The sequence below is a fragment of the Grus americana genome, chromosome 1, assembly GCF_028858705.1.
Source record: "Grus americana isolate bGruAme1 chromosome 1, bGruAme1.mat, whole genome shotgun sequence".
Classification (NCBI taxonomy): domain Eukaryota; kingdom Metazoa; phylum Chordata; class Aves; order Gruiformes; family Gruidae; genus Grus; species Grus americana.
This window is the reverse complement of record NC_072852.1, coordinates 185,141,004-185,158,087: the sequence shown is the minus strand read 5'-3', so window position 1 is coordinate 185,158,087 and position 17,084 is coordinate 185,141,004. Positions and strand designations below refer to the sequence as shown.

General features: G+C 41.3%; 1 protein-coding gene across 4 annotated transcripts in view; it reads right to left on the bottom strand.

Annotated features, from left to right (window-relative positions):
* NAA16 (N-alpha-acetyltransferase 16, NatA auxiliary subunit) overlaps nucleotides 1-16,154 on the bottom strand; it is a 67,827-nt gene extending 51,673 nt beyond the window's left edge. For 2 of the 4 annotated variants that reach the window (XR_008576784.1, XR_008576831.1), the window contains exons 1-3: nucleotides 15,784-16,154; nucleotides 3,894-3,978; nucleotides 1,531-1,635 (exon numbers count right to left, since the gene is read on the bottom strand). Coding sequence is in view for 2 of the 4 variants with exons in the window: in XM_054821583.1 (XP_054677558.1) it covers nucleotides 1,531-1,635; nucleotides 3,894-3,978; nucleotides 15,784-15,837 (244 nt within the window). In the remaining 2 variants the exon portion in view is untranslated. Of the gene's footprint in view, nucleotides 1-1,530; nucleotides 1,636-3,893; nucleotides 3,979-15,032; nucleotides 15,162-15,783 lie in introns of those variants that run through there. The other 2 variants (XM_054821583.1, XM_054822429.1) reach the window with 2 other exon arrangements.
* Between the last annotated feature and the right edge of the window lie 930 nt (nucleotides 16,155-17,084).

The window sequence follows — 17,084 nt, the reverse complement described above, 5'->3', positions numbered from 1 at the left end:
AATGAACGAGGTTTGCTATTTCTTTAGCATTTACCAAGAGATGACAACTGAAAGCACCATGACAAACCTGATGCCTAGTCTGGAATTAATTCAGTATCAACTAGCTTGTGCTCACCAGAGAAGTAATTCTGCACAGACAGATTACTCGAGGGGATTCTCTGTAGAGCTGTAACACCACCCCTGAATGCAAGAAGTTGGAACTTCTTGCTTTATCAGAGCTAGTTCTACAGATGCAGCTTAAAAAAAAAAAAAACCAACCCACAAAACATTTGTGCCTAACAGGACTCAGATGAGTTTACACTTTTCTCTGAATTCAGAAAACAAAAATCCTTGTAGTGTTCTCAAGGTAAGGTAAGTTTAATGAGTCAGTAAACCAGTGAAAATCCACTAAAACTCATTTTAAAAATATTTTTTTAATAAACTTGTACAAAAAGAGGGTCCATTTGACCACCACACCCCCAAAATTAGATCTGAAAAAGCAGAGATCCCTCCAGCATTTGTAGGGAAGTCTTCTAGACAGTTTTAAGAGTCAGCATGAACTGCAGACAAGAATTAGGTATGCTGATAAATCCTACTCTGGAACTTTGTTTAGGAATCTGAATCCCCCAAAACTTTCCACTAACTCACCCAGATTCTTTTGCTCCCTGATTTAAGGTGCAAAACTTCTTACATATAAAGTTGCTTTGGTATTCCTGAGGTGTTCAGCTTTAAGATCAAGAAAGTACAAATTATTGTTGATTGTTCTATGGCATACCTCTAGAAACTCTGACAACCTCCATAAGCTTAGAGCTTTATTTCCAACCTCAAGCTCCCTGGAAGTTTAATATAGGAATTGTGTAAACAGCCATCCCTTTGTCTTAACTAGATGGTCATGACAAAGTGTTTCTTTCAACTGTGATGCTAAAGGAAGGTATTTTTTAATGTTAAAAATTTAACTATTTAATGAGAAATTTGTCCCTTAACATGCAATTCAAATGCGTACAAACCAAGTAAGGCATCCTGTGCAAATCTCAAGTAGCCTCCTACCTGTGGCTTAACAGAGGACAGCTACTCCTAAAGCTCTTGGGTAGCTGGTAAATATTTCACAGGCATAAACTTTTGTAAGACAAGCTTAGAACAGAGTAGTAGTCATCAAGCCAGTAGACCTAAACCATTATATAAAATTTAGTGGCAAAGTACATATTTTCATAGCACTTCTAGACTGGATTTCTTACACCTTTTTAAGAAAAAAGAAAATTTTAGAAAAGGCCAGATTTTACAAGCTGTATGTATTTTTTTGCAGAAAGTAAAGATCATAGGTGGCCTTTTTCTAAGAGATAAATCTAAAAGGCATTTTTCTTAAATATTCTGCAAAACTATAAAAAGGAAAATAAAACCTTATTTCAAGTATTTGATTATCAATTAATATTCACTGTACACACCTTATTTTAGACTTTTCATACAGATCACATTATGTACTTCAAAAGTATGTACATACATAGAAGTGATAATCCATAGCAAAAAGATCAGGTTTTGTATTACAAAGGATACAGACATGACTCTTTACATCATTACGAAGTCCTTTACGAACAAATTCATATGCTTCTTCCTTCTTCCCTAAGCAGTTCAAGGTCAGTCCTTTCATCGCAAGCGTCTCTGTAAGAAATATCATATACTTATGTTTCTGACTTCCCATATGCCAGTTTCACAGTGCAGATATCCTTTGAAGTTGTTACACAGTGAAGTTCCCCATTAAATGATAAATTTAGATCAAGATAGCAGCCTAGCGCAGCTGAAGACTGTTATATGCAAGCATTTCCTTTCTTGAAATTGATCTTAAAGAGACCACTGCAGAGCATCATACAGATGTGATGAACATGGACAACACAAGCTTTATTAATGACGGAATACATTTACCTAGCTTTACGTGAGTTAATGATAAGCTAAAGCAATTTTAGAGAGCTTCTCAGTGTGTGTTAAAGTTCCAGGTAGGCAGAACAAGAAAAATGCATCAGGTTGTGTCATAACCTAAGAAACGGATCTCTGTCACAGTCAGCTCCACTATTACAGGTTGCTTTCAAAGAATTAGTTGAAAGGAGCATGTTTCCTGCTACAGTATTTTGGGGATAACAGACCTTCTCAAAGTAGTAGCATATTAGTCAACATTCTGAGAGGCACAAGATTCCAAATACATTGGTATGACTATTGCTCCCCTTCTTCCCCCATTCTTCAAGTAACACTGTGGGAAACAAGTTGCATGTAATACATGCGCTATACCTGAAAGCTGTTCCAGATTCATATTTCATTTTTTTTGCTAAATAAGAGACTACTTAGTTTTGGTCCCTGCTAAAAAAAATATTAGTCACATTTTTATCATCATACTCTGGTTTTCTTCCAAGTGCAACCTTTTCCCCAATATTAATGGCCACAGCCCATCATCTCAAGGTCAGCATAACAGCAGTTTGAAGTTTCATTGATAGACCTGTTTAACACTGTTTTCTGTAAAAGTACACCTAAAGGGAATGATGACCCAAAATGAGCCAAGGTTTTTTGGTTTGTTTTTAACTTGTCCTACATCCACACTGTAAGCACAGAGAAAGCTAGAATGATACCTTCCCAATAATATCAGGAAGCTCAAAAAAGATTATCCCCACTGCAGGAAGGAGGGCAAGCTACTCCTACCTTCCCACACCAGGGAGATAACTGTCCAGCCACAGCAATCCATCTGTTTGTCACCTTCTCACTAAATTTTTCAAATTCCTTGCCTCTGAAGCTAAGTGTGACAACAGTACAGCTTCCCATCAGATCATTTCATTGGCTTAGTTCTGCTTCAGCTGTTCATTCCAGGCTTCGCTCCCCAGCTTCAAAGCCATTAGTGGCTCAGAGCCCAAGTAGTATGGTGACTGCCAAGGCAGCCAGTTGTCCTGGAAGAGTTTAGGAAGCAGCAAGAGTAGAAGAGACAGAGGTATATACTGAGAAGTTATAAAACCACAAATGCTAGCAGAGACAAATGCATTAGGTCAGAGCTGGACAAGCCGCTCTAGCTTTGAAGCAACAAGAAAACTGTACTTTTATCTCTAGGGAAGTAATGAAGACAATGAAAAAAACAGCAGACACCGATAGAAGCAGGCAAAAGATTAGTCAAACATTTTGCCAAGATTTGACAATGTCAAATAGGAAAATAATTTTACTAACAGTACAGGCACACTCAGTCTTAGTGTGCTTCAACAGCAGACAAAAAAAAATACACTGTATCAGAAGGGAAGAGTGGCTGAACCATGCAACTGAAACCGCACAATACAGTAAGACTAGAGTATCTTACTGAGGATTAAGTTTGACAGATGTAAATAGAAGCAACATTTTGCTGTCCTGTTTCCTGCAATATTTATCAGAACAGGATCTCCAGACTCTGTCTTTAGCTTCAAGTCCTAGCAGCAACAGTATTACGCTTAACTTCGCTCCTTGGAGGTAGCAATTTGATAAGCAGTACAGAAAATTTAGAGTATGAACTTGACAAAAAAAGCACAAGATTTCTAATTTACTGGCAGAATACCTTCACATAATATTCAAAAAAGGCTGGGTTTGCTATTAAATAGGAATGTAAGAAAAACCCACACTAGCATTCTGACCCAGAAACCTAGAAAGGCAACTTACTTGGAAGCTGCACTGAAGTGTGCTTCCACCATATATTTTGATCTTCATCATCCCACTGCACAGGAGTGTTTGACTGAGCTAGGGTGAAAACTTGGTCTCAATGCACAAAAACTGAAAATCCAGAGTAATTACTCAGTCATAAGGACAAAATCATACTCAGCAAGAAACCCCTTTCTTTCCCAATAGTATGGAATAGATTGACTATACATTTAAGCTCACAACAGGAGAAAAAGAAAAAAGTCTTTTGAGTCTGCAGTTACCTCCATGTTCAGCAAATTTTGGGTTAGAGAGGATCATCTTGCAAAACTTGAGTCCATTTTTGTACTGCTTCTGTTCGTAACATTTCTGGAAAAAAGGTGGAATACAATCACTGAAATGTGTTTAAAAACAAAGTACCTTAACATAGCATTACAAATACAGTAGTTCTTTTAGTAAGGTATGGCAATCAGATCACTGACAAGCTCTAATCACATATGACTATTCATATTACACTGCCTTTCTTCAGCATTCATAACACTATCTGTCTTCATTTACACACAGCCAATGCTCTACCTCATGATCTCCTCTTTATAAAAAGTTAGTAATTCGCTTTCGACAGAAATAGGAAAGCCAACTAGGAACATCTACTTCAACTCAGAAATTCTTAAAAGAGGAAGCCAAGTTAGAAATCTTGACTCAACAGAACTTTTGAGAAGAGTCAGTCAAAGAGTCAAGACACTCCTTTCAACATTCCATTTCCCTGGCCTAGTGGCCTCCCAGAGGAGGCATCTCAGACAGAAGACTTTTGGGAGGAAGAGATAAACCATGAAGTAGGATAGATCTACTGTAACCTCAAAATTCTATATATAGAGATCCAGGGAGGGAGAATTTACCTGGATATTAAAAAAATATCTAATTACTAGCTGGAATAGTACAGCTAAAGACTACTTTTAGGTTTAGGATACCATTTACCTAATCACCAGGTAAACTGGCAAACAATGCAGTTAAACTGTGGGAATACAAGGGGATGGGGGGAACCCAACATATGAACCTGCATCCCTTTTCTTCTCTCGAAAGACATCACCTGATGTTACTAAATCCATAAGGTCTTAATAATTTGAATTGTTTACTGATCATTACAATTGATCACTTCAAAAAAATTATTTAAGCCAGTTAAAGGCATGCTTGTGTCTCTAAGCATGAAAATGACTTAAGGTCATTTAAGTTTCTTAAAGAAAAAAAGAGAGGCTTAACTTAGCATCATTTTCAGTTAATAAGGTGTATTGTCCTGCTGTAATATAGACACCTATTCTCAGGAGAAACTATGTCATTTCAGCTATGTGCTCGAGTACTTCAAATGTCTCTCACAGGTCATTCCCATTCCATCAATTTTCCAGCACAGAGGTCCTCCTCTAGTCTGTGTGACAAAGGGCTTAACTGCAGACAGTTTAAGTCTTTGTTACCTGAAACTCAAGACACTTGCCATTAACCATCATTAAGTGGAGACTAAATCACAGAATAATTTAGGTCAGCAGGAACCTTTGAGGGTCACCTAAATCACCCCTCAAAACAAAGGAAAACTAACCTTGATATTAGATCAGGTTGCTCTGCCTGGCTGCCTTCTGGCAGGATGGCCAGGGAGCTCCCAGAGGCAAACAGTTACACTATGGTAGTTAACATTTAAACAGCAGCAACAAAAAGCATTAAGAATTTTAAACTGAGAACTAGTTTCCACATCTTTACCTGAAATAATCCAGGTTGCAGCAGAGTCCCCTCTAGGGGAAGACCAAGTTCTCCCATTCATCTATTCTTTCTATCTTAGTATCATTTTTAAAGCATCGTAAGAAAATACCAACAATGCTCTAAGCATGCTGTCTAAAATTATTCAGGTATGCCTAAAAAAGTAGAATCATGGACAAATGTTCACTATTCTGTTACAAGTCTTGCAATGAGTGAAACTCCAAATATACAGCAATGCTTAACCATAGAACAGGAGCTTTTAGGGTGTGCATTTAAAATAGATTAAATACTCAAAGAAATCGTCTCTATAGGATAAAAATGCCAGAACAAGGATAATAGAGTTCAGTCTCAGGCCTAGAATAAGAATTGGACTTGGATAATTGTAGAGAAAATTGAGATTTTTGGAGGACAAACAAGATCACGTTTTCCAAAGGCCAATAGATGGATGGAAGAGAGAAGCATGAGTTCAACATTCACAGTTGTTTGGCTTGCTGATGGACTACCACCATACTACTTGTACTTGTCAATGAACAGGTTAGCTCAAAACCAGACACAAACCACAGCATTTCTTGGTCAGCTGCTAGTTACTAGACAAAATAGGGGCTGACTACAGAAACAGAATCCATCAGTATGAAATGCAACTTTAGGCAATTTCACTGCTTATGGGACAAGCCTTGTTGGTTAGTCAAAAGGTGACTTCGCAGACCTGTTGCCTCCAAATACATACACAAATGTGTGCATTTGTAAATAAGTTCTGTATTTATGCCAATATACTGGCATATGTTTAAGCCAATATAAGAGAAAAGCACTTTGCTGAAATCAAGTCATTTGACTCTCATCATTGACGTATATAGATATACTGAAAGGCTGCAGATTTAGTTGCATGGACAAGCCCAGGGCTTCAAAGCATGCAAACTTCACAAATTGACTGATTTTAAACTTCCACCTGTCCCAAACTTGAATGACCACACCATGCTCCGCCTGTATCTTGCTTACAGGAAAACAGAGTTTGATGCCACTGATACCATCTCATTTTGTAGTACAGATGGGAATTTCATAGTTGAGAAACCTGATGTCTCCATATGTATTCTCAAGTTTTGAGCTAATCAGGACAAATATAGCTGATAAGGGTTCATTAGTATCTGTCCCATTGCATTAAGTCTTTGGTACATTAAAAGCTCAAGCTAATATGCTGCGGTTTGGTGTGGTTTTGTGGTTTGCTTTTTTTTTTTTTAAAAACAGCCTTATCTGTTGTGCTTAATGTGAGGCTCCCGATCACCCTTTTATGACAGTAATTTCCTGCAAAAACTAAAGCCAAATCACGCATGTTTACGTGCCTGAAACCTCAAAGGGAGATTTTGGCAAGGCCAAAATGTTATCCAGAACTTCTACTACCAGATGTTCCCAGAAGGATGTTACCTCCTCTCGCAAACATCTCATCCTGGTTTATTCCCTTTTTCAACATTAACTCAAAGATACAATCTACTTGTAGACTTTGCCATACAATTAAGCTAGACATCATTTTATCACTTTCAGGTAAGTATCAAGTGCCTCTGCACAGAGGTCAAATGACACAGCATCTAGGAAGTAACTGTCAAGGTAAAAAAATACTAGTAACAAGGATACAACAATACAGAGCAAGAGGAGACTTTAATCCTATATTACAGCTGCTTCTACTTAAGGAACTGCCATTCACAGATTCCAATTTATTTTTTGTATCATGCCATCTTTTTTTAAAGAGACAAAAGCCTTTCCACCCTTTAAACAGACAAAACCCCTTCCACCACTAAATATCAACAGAATCAGGGATCTGAATGGCTCACTGACATTACTTACAAAATAGGACTTCATGTATCACTAGTTGCAACATCAGGTTAAAGGGATGCTTTTACAGACTACACCTCCCTAGATAAAGCATCTGCCACTTTAAAAAGGTCTTGTATTGAGAGAACAGCTACGTTTTTCACATACTGAAGACAGAATTTAATACACAGATTGGCAATTATATAGCTGAAGAACATCTCATTATGGCCATCAGACATTAACACTCACTTCTGAGAAGCCATCTAAGAAAAAAACACAACTGGCTACTCAAAGAGAGACTGCAGTTGTAGCAGCCAAGTCCATTCCTCACTCCCTGCCCCTAGTGCCTCTGAATGTACTGAAGTGACATGTTTTTTCATAAATTATTTTCATGTGAAGGCGGAATAAAATGTAGTATCACAGTCCAACATTGAGGATAGGTATCACATCAAATCAGTCTCAAGCATAGCAACCAGGCTTCCTTGATCAACTTCAATGTTTTAATAGTTTTCAGTTGTTTAAGATGGTCTGTGGCTATAACAGAGCTGCAGTGAAGAAGTTAAATCCAAATGAGATGCACCGACCAGTCTCATGGTAAGCATGTACAATCTTCTTTAATAACAATACTGCAATTTTGAAGTTGGTTTTGCTGTCTCTTGACAAGATCTTGTCCAACACTAAATTCAAACCCCTGCCAGCAATTTAACACTATTGTCAGATTCTACCTGGGCAGGCCATGTTGTATTAATATAGGGCTGCACATCAATATGCTGCCTCACCAGAAACAGTGGTGGTTCTGATGGTCCAGAGTAAGAAAAATAGGCATTTCAACTGACTTCACTACTATGTAGCTGAAAAAAACCCCAGCTTCAAGCTTTATTACAAGAACATAATTTGTTTAAGTTTTAGTCTTCCCTGCTACTGTACTTCCATATAATCCTGCTTGTGGACTTCTCAGCACTCAACAGTTTCAACATTCTCCTTGCCAGGTAGTGTCTTCTCTCTTGTTGCAAAGACCTTGGTACAAAACTGTGTTTTTTGGTAACACCTGGGATTCATGTAAATAAAATTAAGATTATGTTCTCAATGCTTACATATTCAATTTTTTAAACTCTGTCTGTGTGACACCGGGGGGGGGGGGGGGGGGCGGGGCGGGGCGGGGCTGGGTAAGGAAGAAGCCCAAGAGCTAAAAGTGGAACATCAGAGCCTAGAGAAAAGGAGAAAGCTTAAACATCAAGCTGTATGGAAGGAATGCCGGAAATCTATCGAAGCCATAATGGTGATCAAGTTCAGTAAGAAAAAAAAAATCCTCAAAGGTACCACTGACCGATTCTGATCAACAAAATTTTCCTGGGAGTATCTGACAAGTATTTAGGGGCTGTTCATATTATTAATACACATTTCTGATGAAAACCAGGCACTATCAATACAGGAACATCAGCATACTGTCAGTATTCTTCTTAACTGGCATTTAACACTTGGACCTTTTAAAAAGCCTTCCTTTTTTTATTGCACATCTATAAAACAATGTCATCTGCAGCTAACAGACAATCTACGTTTCTCAAAGATTAAATTAGTTATCCAAGTACCTTATTCAGATTTTAGGCAGAATTCAGTATAAACTGTTCCCATGCTAGTAAATAGTAATTACTAAATTATTCACCAGTTTGACAGCAAGGTCTAACACCATCTTACGTGAATGATACACTATTAAGTTCCAAAAGAGTTCAGCATCTGTGTTGGAAATGTTCCTTGTATCATGAAATATTTGGATACTTTGCAATACTGATACAGGAAAAGGAAGCATCATGATGCTATTAAATTTCAGAGACAGATTAGAGACCTCTGCATGAGTTTCCCAAACAGCAACCCTCCCTCCACACTGATTTCAGTTCACTGATGCTTGAGAATGGAAAAAACTATCAGCTGGAAGGGGCTTCAGCTCATGGAGACAAAGGAAAAAGTTCATTACCACTTTCCCACTCTCACAGCATCCTAGATTTTTAGTCCAAGGACAACTCTTCCAGAGTATCAACATGCTCTTCTACCCTTTCCCCCAAGCCTTACTGTATTTTATATATGCATATATAGGCCACCCCTGCTCACTGCTGGTAAGAGTAGTTAACCTCATCAGCTGAAATAAAAAGCAGAGCAAGACAGCCTAGCTCCAGCCCTGCTTGCTTTAATTATCAAAATGAACAGGCCACACAGTTCTTCCCCAGACCTGGGGACTTGGCAATGCTGAACAGTGCTGAGTCAGACCACGGATGGTGGCATACAGCAGAACAAGCGGCCAGCATCCTATATAGTGGTAAGTAACATTTTGATTAAAGTACTGATGTCACAGTAATATCTAAGCTTTCGCTGTCATGATTCTCTGTATACAACAGCATTTTTTTCCTTTAACCAGCTTTATCCAATTATTTAAGTTCAACTCTACAGAATATACAAAACATTTCCACCTGCATTCTGTACAATAACAGCTGCAATCACTGCTATTTGTATTCTATATTATTGGCAGAATAAAACTGATATTGCATTTATTACTGGAAAGAACATGTGAGGAGAATGTTTCAACCGTTGTTGGAGACCTCTAACAGCCCTATAAAACTATGCCTCTTTTAAAGGGGGAAACTCATTATTAAAAAGCTTGCCTTAAATTAAGACCTAGTCTAATTCTGCACTGTGCACGCACACTCAGTACAATTTGAATCCCTAGACTATCCTTTGCGTCAAAGGGACAGAAACAAGAGAACAGTCAGTAGAAAGTTCTTCCTCATAAGTATTTAGTATACATAACATCCTCACTACTTGAGTTAGTACTCTACTGTTAATGAACATGTGTATGCCTCTGCAAAGCAGAAACCGTAACAGCAACACTAGCAATTAGACAAGTCAAAGCCCCATCATACATTTTCAACTAGTTTTTATTCTGCACTTTGTGTGGAAGTACTGAAGAGACCAATCTGCCACAGCTCCTGGGATGAAACTGCAATTTGCCTAGCAAGAACTCAGACTGAGCAGGTGCTCCACAAGCTAGTGGAACTGCATCTGTGAGCAGTTAAGCAAATGAAACTATCAATACCAGCACTGTTTTGAGAGACCTGATACACACACACACACACACATATATAAATCTCAGGCTTTAAAAAAAGTTATGCTTTTATTTAGACAACTTAAAGCAAGTTCAAGGCAATTACTGATGCAAACCTTAATGCTAACTTCATCTCAACATTCCACAGAAGATTTCACGGTGCTTCAAAGAAGTTGCATGAATCATAACAGATTGGGCCAGAGAGGTACAGGCCACCAGAGGTAAGATACAAATGGCAGATGCCTAGGGAAAGGCTTATGAATAAGACAAGTACTATTACAGTTCTCTCCAGAATGTTCTCAGCCTCCAGTTATTTGTGCCTCACCAATCCTCTGAGCCAAAGGGCATAACTTCTCACACACAAAAAAGTAAAATTTCTCATAGCTACTACAGCTTGCAGAAAAGGGTTCCACAGTATAACTACCTTTTTGTTATGAAGAACTACCTTTTTGTTTGGAGTCTGCTACTTTGCAGCCACCATATCTACCAAAATGAAAACTAGGCATGACAGCTTGAAAACAGGCAAGTCCCTACTTAACTTCTCCAGTTTGTTCATAATTTCACAATCTTCTATTAAGTTCTTTCTCCTTCAAGGAGGTCATTTCACACTTCAATCCTCCTGAGGAGGCCGGGGGGGGGGGCAGGGCAGGACCAAGGGAAACAGCAGCACACACAGCATTGCAAGTGTCAACCTGCAATGTACTTGAGCAGTGGTGTGACAGCATTCTTCTCTTCCCAGGATTCACCAGCTTGCAACTACAAGGAAATTCTTTTAACAGAACCTCAAAAATCCCTAAAAATCTCAAATCTTAGGGGCAATTCAGCTCATAGCCCATACTAGGTCTACATTAAATTAGGATTAATCTACAAACAATTTTGCTTGCTATGACTCAACTCACTCCAGAAACATGAAGTCCTTCTGCATCCTTCAGATGGCCTTCACTTCTTGTGCCATGAGTAGTTTAGTACAACTGAACTCTTCTTGCTACTCACCACTTGTTCTGTTCAATATAACCATAGGCAATTAAGAAAAAGCTCCAGCACAAAACACAATGGGACTTAATTCTGAAAAGTTATCATTTATTCATACAGGAACTTTCCTTAAAAAAGTCCAGAGCAAATAAACAACCAGGACCATTCCATGGAAGCCTTCTTTATGAGCCTCTCACAATGACATCTACAAACTCCTTTTGAAAAATTAAAACAGGAGTATTCGGGATAAAGTCTCCTCCAAATCAGATCCCCTCAAATCACTAACAAATGTGAAGATGATTTTCCCTTTCAAAAAATTCTTACTGACTCTTACCATTAATCTATCCTCCACAATTCTGTCATTTTAGTAGTTTGCAGCTGGCCAGGCATCCTCACCACCTCTTTTGAAAGTCAGTATAAATGAAACAGCCTACACTCTTCTGATGCTGCCCCTCCTTAATAGCACAAGTAGCAACTGCACCACAAATTAGTCATCTTAGTTACACCAGAAGATTTTTACTGACAGCTCCATACTTCTATCTTTAAAAGAAGGGACCTTTAACACAGACTTAAACATCCACTACTCCAGTACTGGATTACAATGGCTACCTCAGCTATGCTATTCATCTCATTTGGGAGGCATTAATTAGCATACCATCATAACTTCCCAATTGAGTTTAATAGTTTGGTAATTCCATCACATCATTACTAGAAGACTGACTATTTGCATGCTTATAATCCATTATTATTTCATTAAATAAAATGAAAAAACCTTTTAGAATTTAATGAATAAGAATTAATTTAATTAACTCTTACAAACACTTGCATATTTATCTTTTATCAGAGGAGAAGTCTCTTTGGATTATTGTACAAGTTAGGGAACAAAAGGGACACTACAGTGAAGTTGAGCAACTCCTCAGAGATAGGCACTTCAGATAATTTCTAAGATTTCCTCACCCAGAAAAGCAGAAGATACATGCCTGAATGAACTAAGCAGCCACAATTCACTGCTAGGAAGTGATATACTTCCAGACTTTTTGTGTTTAGTCACTTGACAAACAAGAGTAAATGGCTAAACTGGTCTCAGTACAAGTAATGCCTTGTATCTGAAGAGGTACTAGGATTTGGCCCCCTAGTAACAGGATGAAGTGTTCACAGGCTAGCCTCTCCTCAAGGGAAACACATTTGTAATTAAAGCAGCAAACCTTATTTTATACAACAAAAATATGTTGAATTCACTAAGAAATCGAAGGATTAATTACTTAAAGGCACGATATTATCCACAGTTATATTAGGCATGAAAGAAACAGCAGACAATACCTTACACTGTGTGACACTGGGCAGACACTAATAGTTATGACAAAACAGTAAGCATTTCTTAAAAACAATTTGGCAAGTAAGCCATGAAAGTATGACAATAACCCCATGGCTTTCCTCTAAAGCACTCATAAGAACTACTACCATGCCTTGTCCAGAGCTGATTTGATCCTATAAAGTCAAAGCTTAAAACTAATTTTAAAATGAGACACAGCTTATAATGTGAATTCTCAGGTGCAGAAAAAATAATCAAAGCTGCTTAAGCTGAAACATACTCTGAGGGCAAGCTTACAACTTTGCTTTAAATACACAAAAGATCTGCCTAAGCCTACTAGAAGTAAACACCAAATGCACATTACCAAACTTCAATGTTAAGACGCATTTTTAAGTTACCATGTGCACATTTATTTTAGATTGTATCTGCCCCATTCACTTAAAAAGACACATGAGCTGAAGACTCATTTTAAGTGGCAAGAAACACACCAGCATTCCTGTATTAAATCTTCTTTATGGATACCTTTCTCTCTTTCCATACAGGGAGAGCCAGGAAGCTTCCAAACACTTCTTCCATGCCTTCTGTGAGACTGAGAAGTGAAAGAAAAGAGCTTCAAGATGCCCAGCCCCTGCCTCCCAAGCAACATCACACCAGTAAGCACCATCAGAGCTTCCAGGGGAAGAGCACTAGTCTGAGTAGAAGTCCCTATAGAAGAGTGGAAGTAAGGATTAAGAAACAAAACAGACTTTGAAGTCAGGAGAGCAAGAGAAGCGAGCTCTAGCACTCCTTTACAGTAGTACTGAGAAGCTAGGACTATTACCTATGCTGCAATTGCTATTAGTTCCCTAATCACATCACAGCTAGTTTTAAGTCAGCTTGTTCAAGTACTGCCAAGCATGCAGGCACACAAATCGATGGGGCTTAAAGACTATTCACTCAGCTTCTTGAACAGACTTTATCGCTTACCCTGAACTCCATGAGGTCACACTAGTTTGGGAGGCTCTGTAAGCTTGGTTTTCTGTTATGTGGGCATCTTGTTCAGACTGTTGATAACCTGTCTCACATGTTACAGACACACAAGTCACTGACTCCTAAGCAATTCTGATGATCTCCAAATGAGTTTCCCATTTCATAACTGCTAATTCTCCACAGAGTGTTTGTAAAAATACTTAGTCTTAATATATGAGTACAGTTTCCTTACATCTGTTCCAAGTAATTAAATCACTACATGCTTGTAATGTCTTATAATACAGCCTCCCATGTAATTCCCCCCCATTTCTGAAACGCCCATAGCATCCCTATTAATTTCAAATATTCTGGCAGTGCCAAAGCAGACAAAAGCTGCTTCAATTAGTGAAGAGTCTTTAGCATTAGTTAAAAAAATAATAAGAAATTAAGCTTCAAAAAGTATCAATATATGAAGTGGCAAGCAAGTTTGTGAATAACACTTTAGGAGTGATGACTAGCCACTACACAGCACCCATTAAACCTTCTGAAGGCTTCAGAAAGCAAGTAAATTTCCATATCAGCTTCAATGAAGTTTTATGCATCTCTTTTCTTGACTAAGCACTTATGTTCTGTCCACCGCTTAATAAAAAAAGAGTTGTTTAAAATATGATCTCCAGAAAAGCTCTTCTGTATTTCAGTTGAAAAAACTTCAGAAGTGACTGCTACCGTGAACTTGTTTGCTACTAGTAAGAATAATCACTTAACTGTTCTAATATTAGCAATTTATTTTTAGCAGAGAGAAAGAGGAGTGCTAGAATGACTTACTAAGATGCATACCATAAGCATGCAGTAAGCAACAAATCACCATTAAGAACCATTTAGTCTTTTAAAAATCTTCATACCACCCAAAGCAGGAAAAAGAAAACGGCTCTGAAGCACCTGCTGAAACGCACCAGCTACATACAGAGTACACAGGCTTACACGTGCTGTTTGTTTTGAGCTCAGCTTCCTGAAGCCAAAATACTCACTTCTCAACCACAAAGTTACTGGAACTAGCCTAACAAATTCTGATATAACTGAAGAAAGCAGTGCCTGCAACAGATTAGCACTGTGCTGCACAGACCTCTGCCTGCGGACTGGTAAAGTGGCACAAAACGCCTCAACTTTGTTGAGGCTGGAACTCCATTACTATCACACTGGAAAGTTCACAAAAAGGGGAGTCTGGTGTTTTGTTGCAGGTTGTGTTTCTTTCCATAAAAAGTTAACATTATATAATATGCAGTGATTGAGTAGAAACTTACAGTTAAAGTGAGATTTTTTTTAAAGTTACCTCATAAACACTAAATGTCCTTTGCACCGTTAAGTCTCAAACAGCTGAAGCAGCCCAAGATAATAATTTAATCAAAGCAGCACAGCACATAAAAGTTGAGACAAGTCTTCCAAAGGACTTACAGAGTCAGGATACTTTCATCCACCAGACTTCAACTACACTCAAGATTTCTCAGTGAACCAGCTTTAATCTAGTCCCTAAACTAAAACTGACGTTCTTACCGAAAATGAAGTACCCACGGAGATTAACTCAGCAACGCCAAACCCCTGCTACGCTTCCACCGTGCCTCGAGGTCTTCATCCACGGTGTCAGGGGCAGGAGGCGACTGCGGTGAGGAGCACACCGACCCCTAACCCAGACCCCCACTTACGACAGGCGGGGGTGGGATGACAGCTCCCCCCTCCGTCCCCCCCAAGCCGCCGTTCCCAGCCGTCCGCAAGACGCCTCAGGGCGCGGGGAACGGCCCGTCTCCGCCGGCTGGGCCACCGCCTGCTTGCGGCGGGAGGGACCGGGAGGACGGAGTGGCGGCGGCGCGCTGCCGAGCCCCGCAGCCGGAGCTCGCCCCGGAGTCACCGTCGCGGGCGGGGACGAAAGAGAACCGCGGCCGCCGAGGGAGCGGTGGGTGGCTGGCTGGCTCCCTCCCTCCTTCCCGCCCTCACCCGGCCGGGGGCGACAACAACCCTTCCCGGCCCCCCACACGAGCGAGGGGGGCTCGCCCGGCCTGCTCGGCGGGCCCCAAACAAAGGAAGGAAACAGGGACTAACAGGGACGAGGAGACGGCGGCAGCCCCGGCTCCCCCCGGGCAAGCGCGGCCGCCACATCCCTTTTCGCTCAGCCGGAGTCAACTCCGGCAGCGGACGAAGTAACCCGCGCCGCGGGTCGGAGGGCACGGAGCAAGGCCGGTGTGCGAGAGGAAAAGAGAGGGAGAAGCACCAGCGGAAGGGAGAGAAAGGAGCGGGGCCGGTGGCTCACCAGGATCCGCTTGAAGAGGTTGCTCTCCTTGGGCGGCAGCGGCACGGACGGCATGGTGCGGGCGGCCCCAGGGCAGGCACGGCGGGAAGGAGGGAGGCTGGCGGGGGTGGGGGCGGCCCGGGAAAGGCGACCGGGCGGCTGTCGGTACGAGGGAGGGGAGGGAGGGGGGAAGGGAAGGAGAGAAAGAAAACCCCGAACTCCGCGGGGCGGCGGCGCGACTCCTGCCCGAGCGGCGGCGGCGACTCTTCAACTCATTGGCCTGCACCGCCCTCCCCGCCGGCTCCCTCCGACGCTGCGCGCGAGCGCGGCCCCTCTGCGCAGCTGCCGGGGAGGCCTCGCCACCCGGCTGACGCTGCAAAATGGCAGCCGGGGTCCCCTCCGCGCAGGCGCACCGCGGCCCGGCAGCCCCCCGCTGCTTCCCCCTCGCACCCCCTCCCCTCCCCGCCCCCCCCCTCGTCGAGTCGGGGCGTGAGGCGATCTTCTGCGGCGTCCTGCCGCTTAACCCCTCTACCCGCCCGGGGGAAGGTTTCGTTAGTTGTCGGTGGTAGCTCTTCCTTCTCGGCGACCCTGAGGAGAGTTACCTGCCGTGAGGCGCGGGGCGGGCGGCCCTGAGGAGGGTAGCCCTCGGCAACGCCCCAACGGGAGGAAAGTGAAGGGGGCTCCCACCCGCGAGAGGTGTAAAAATTACTAACTCTCGCTCGCCCAAGGCCTGAGTCATGGCTGTTGACAAGCCGAGGGGCTGTGGAAACAGGGTGCGGGAGGTTTTGTAGTGTTTGGCCTCTCCCAGCCGCGGCTGGGAGGACAGAAAGTCTCCTTTGTGCGCTCGCTGCCCTGCTTCTCTGCCCCTAGTAACCTAGTTTCAGTGGCTGCCATCCCAACACCTCGCTTAAACTGGTATTTTGGAGAACCGGGCTGCCTGAAAGCCTGGGAGGTGTTGGAAGAGAGCAGCAAAGTCTTTGTAAACTGCAGAGCTCTAGAGGCTGCGTGCTTGCTGTGCCCTGGCTGGTATTTAAGGAAACAACAGCAAACTTAGCAGTCAGATTTTAAGCAAGCGGGGATGTCATCTATTGCATTAATGCATTTTTCAGCAGTTGGTTATGTAAAACTTCCCAGCACTATTGTGCATGCTTAGAACAGTAAGCGTTTATTCATGGCTTGGCTCTTTCGCCAGAGGAGGTTTAAGGTCTTTTGGAAATAAATTTTTCTTGTTATTCCCAGAAATCGTTCTTAAATGAATCTGCAAAAATTTAAAAACCAAAACAAAACAGAAAAAAAACCAACCAGAAACACTAAAACCACAT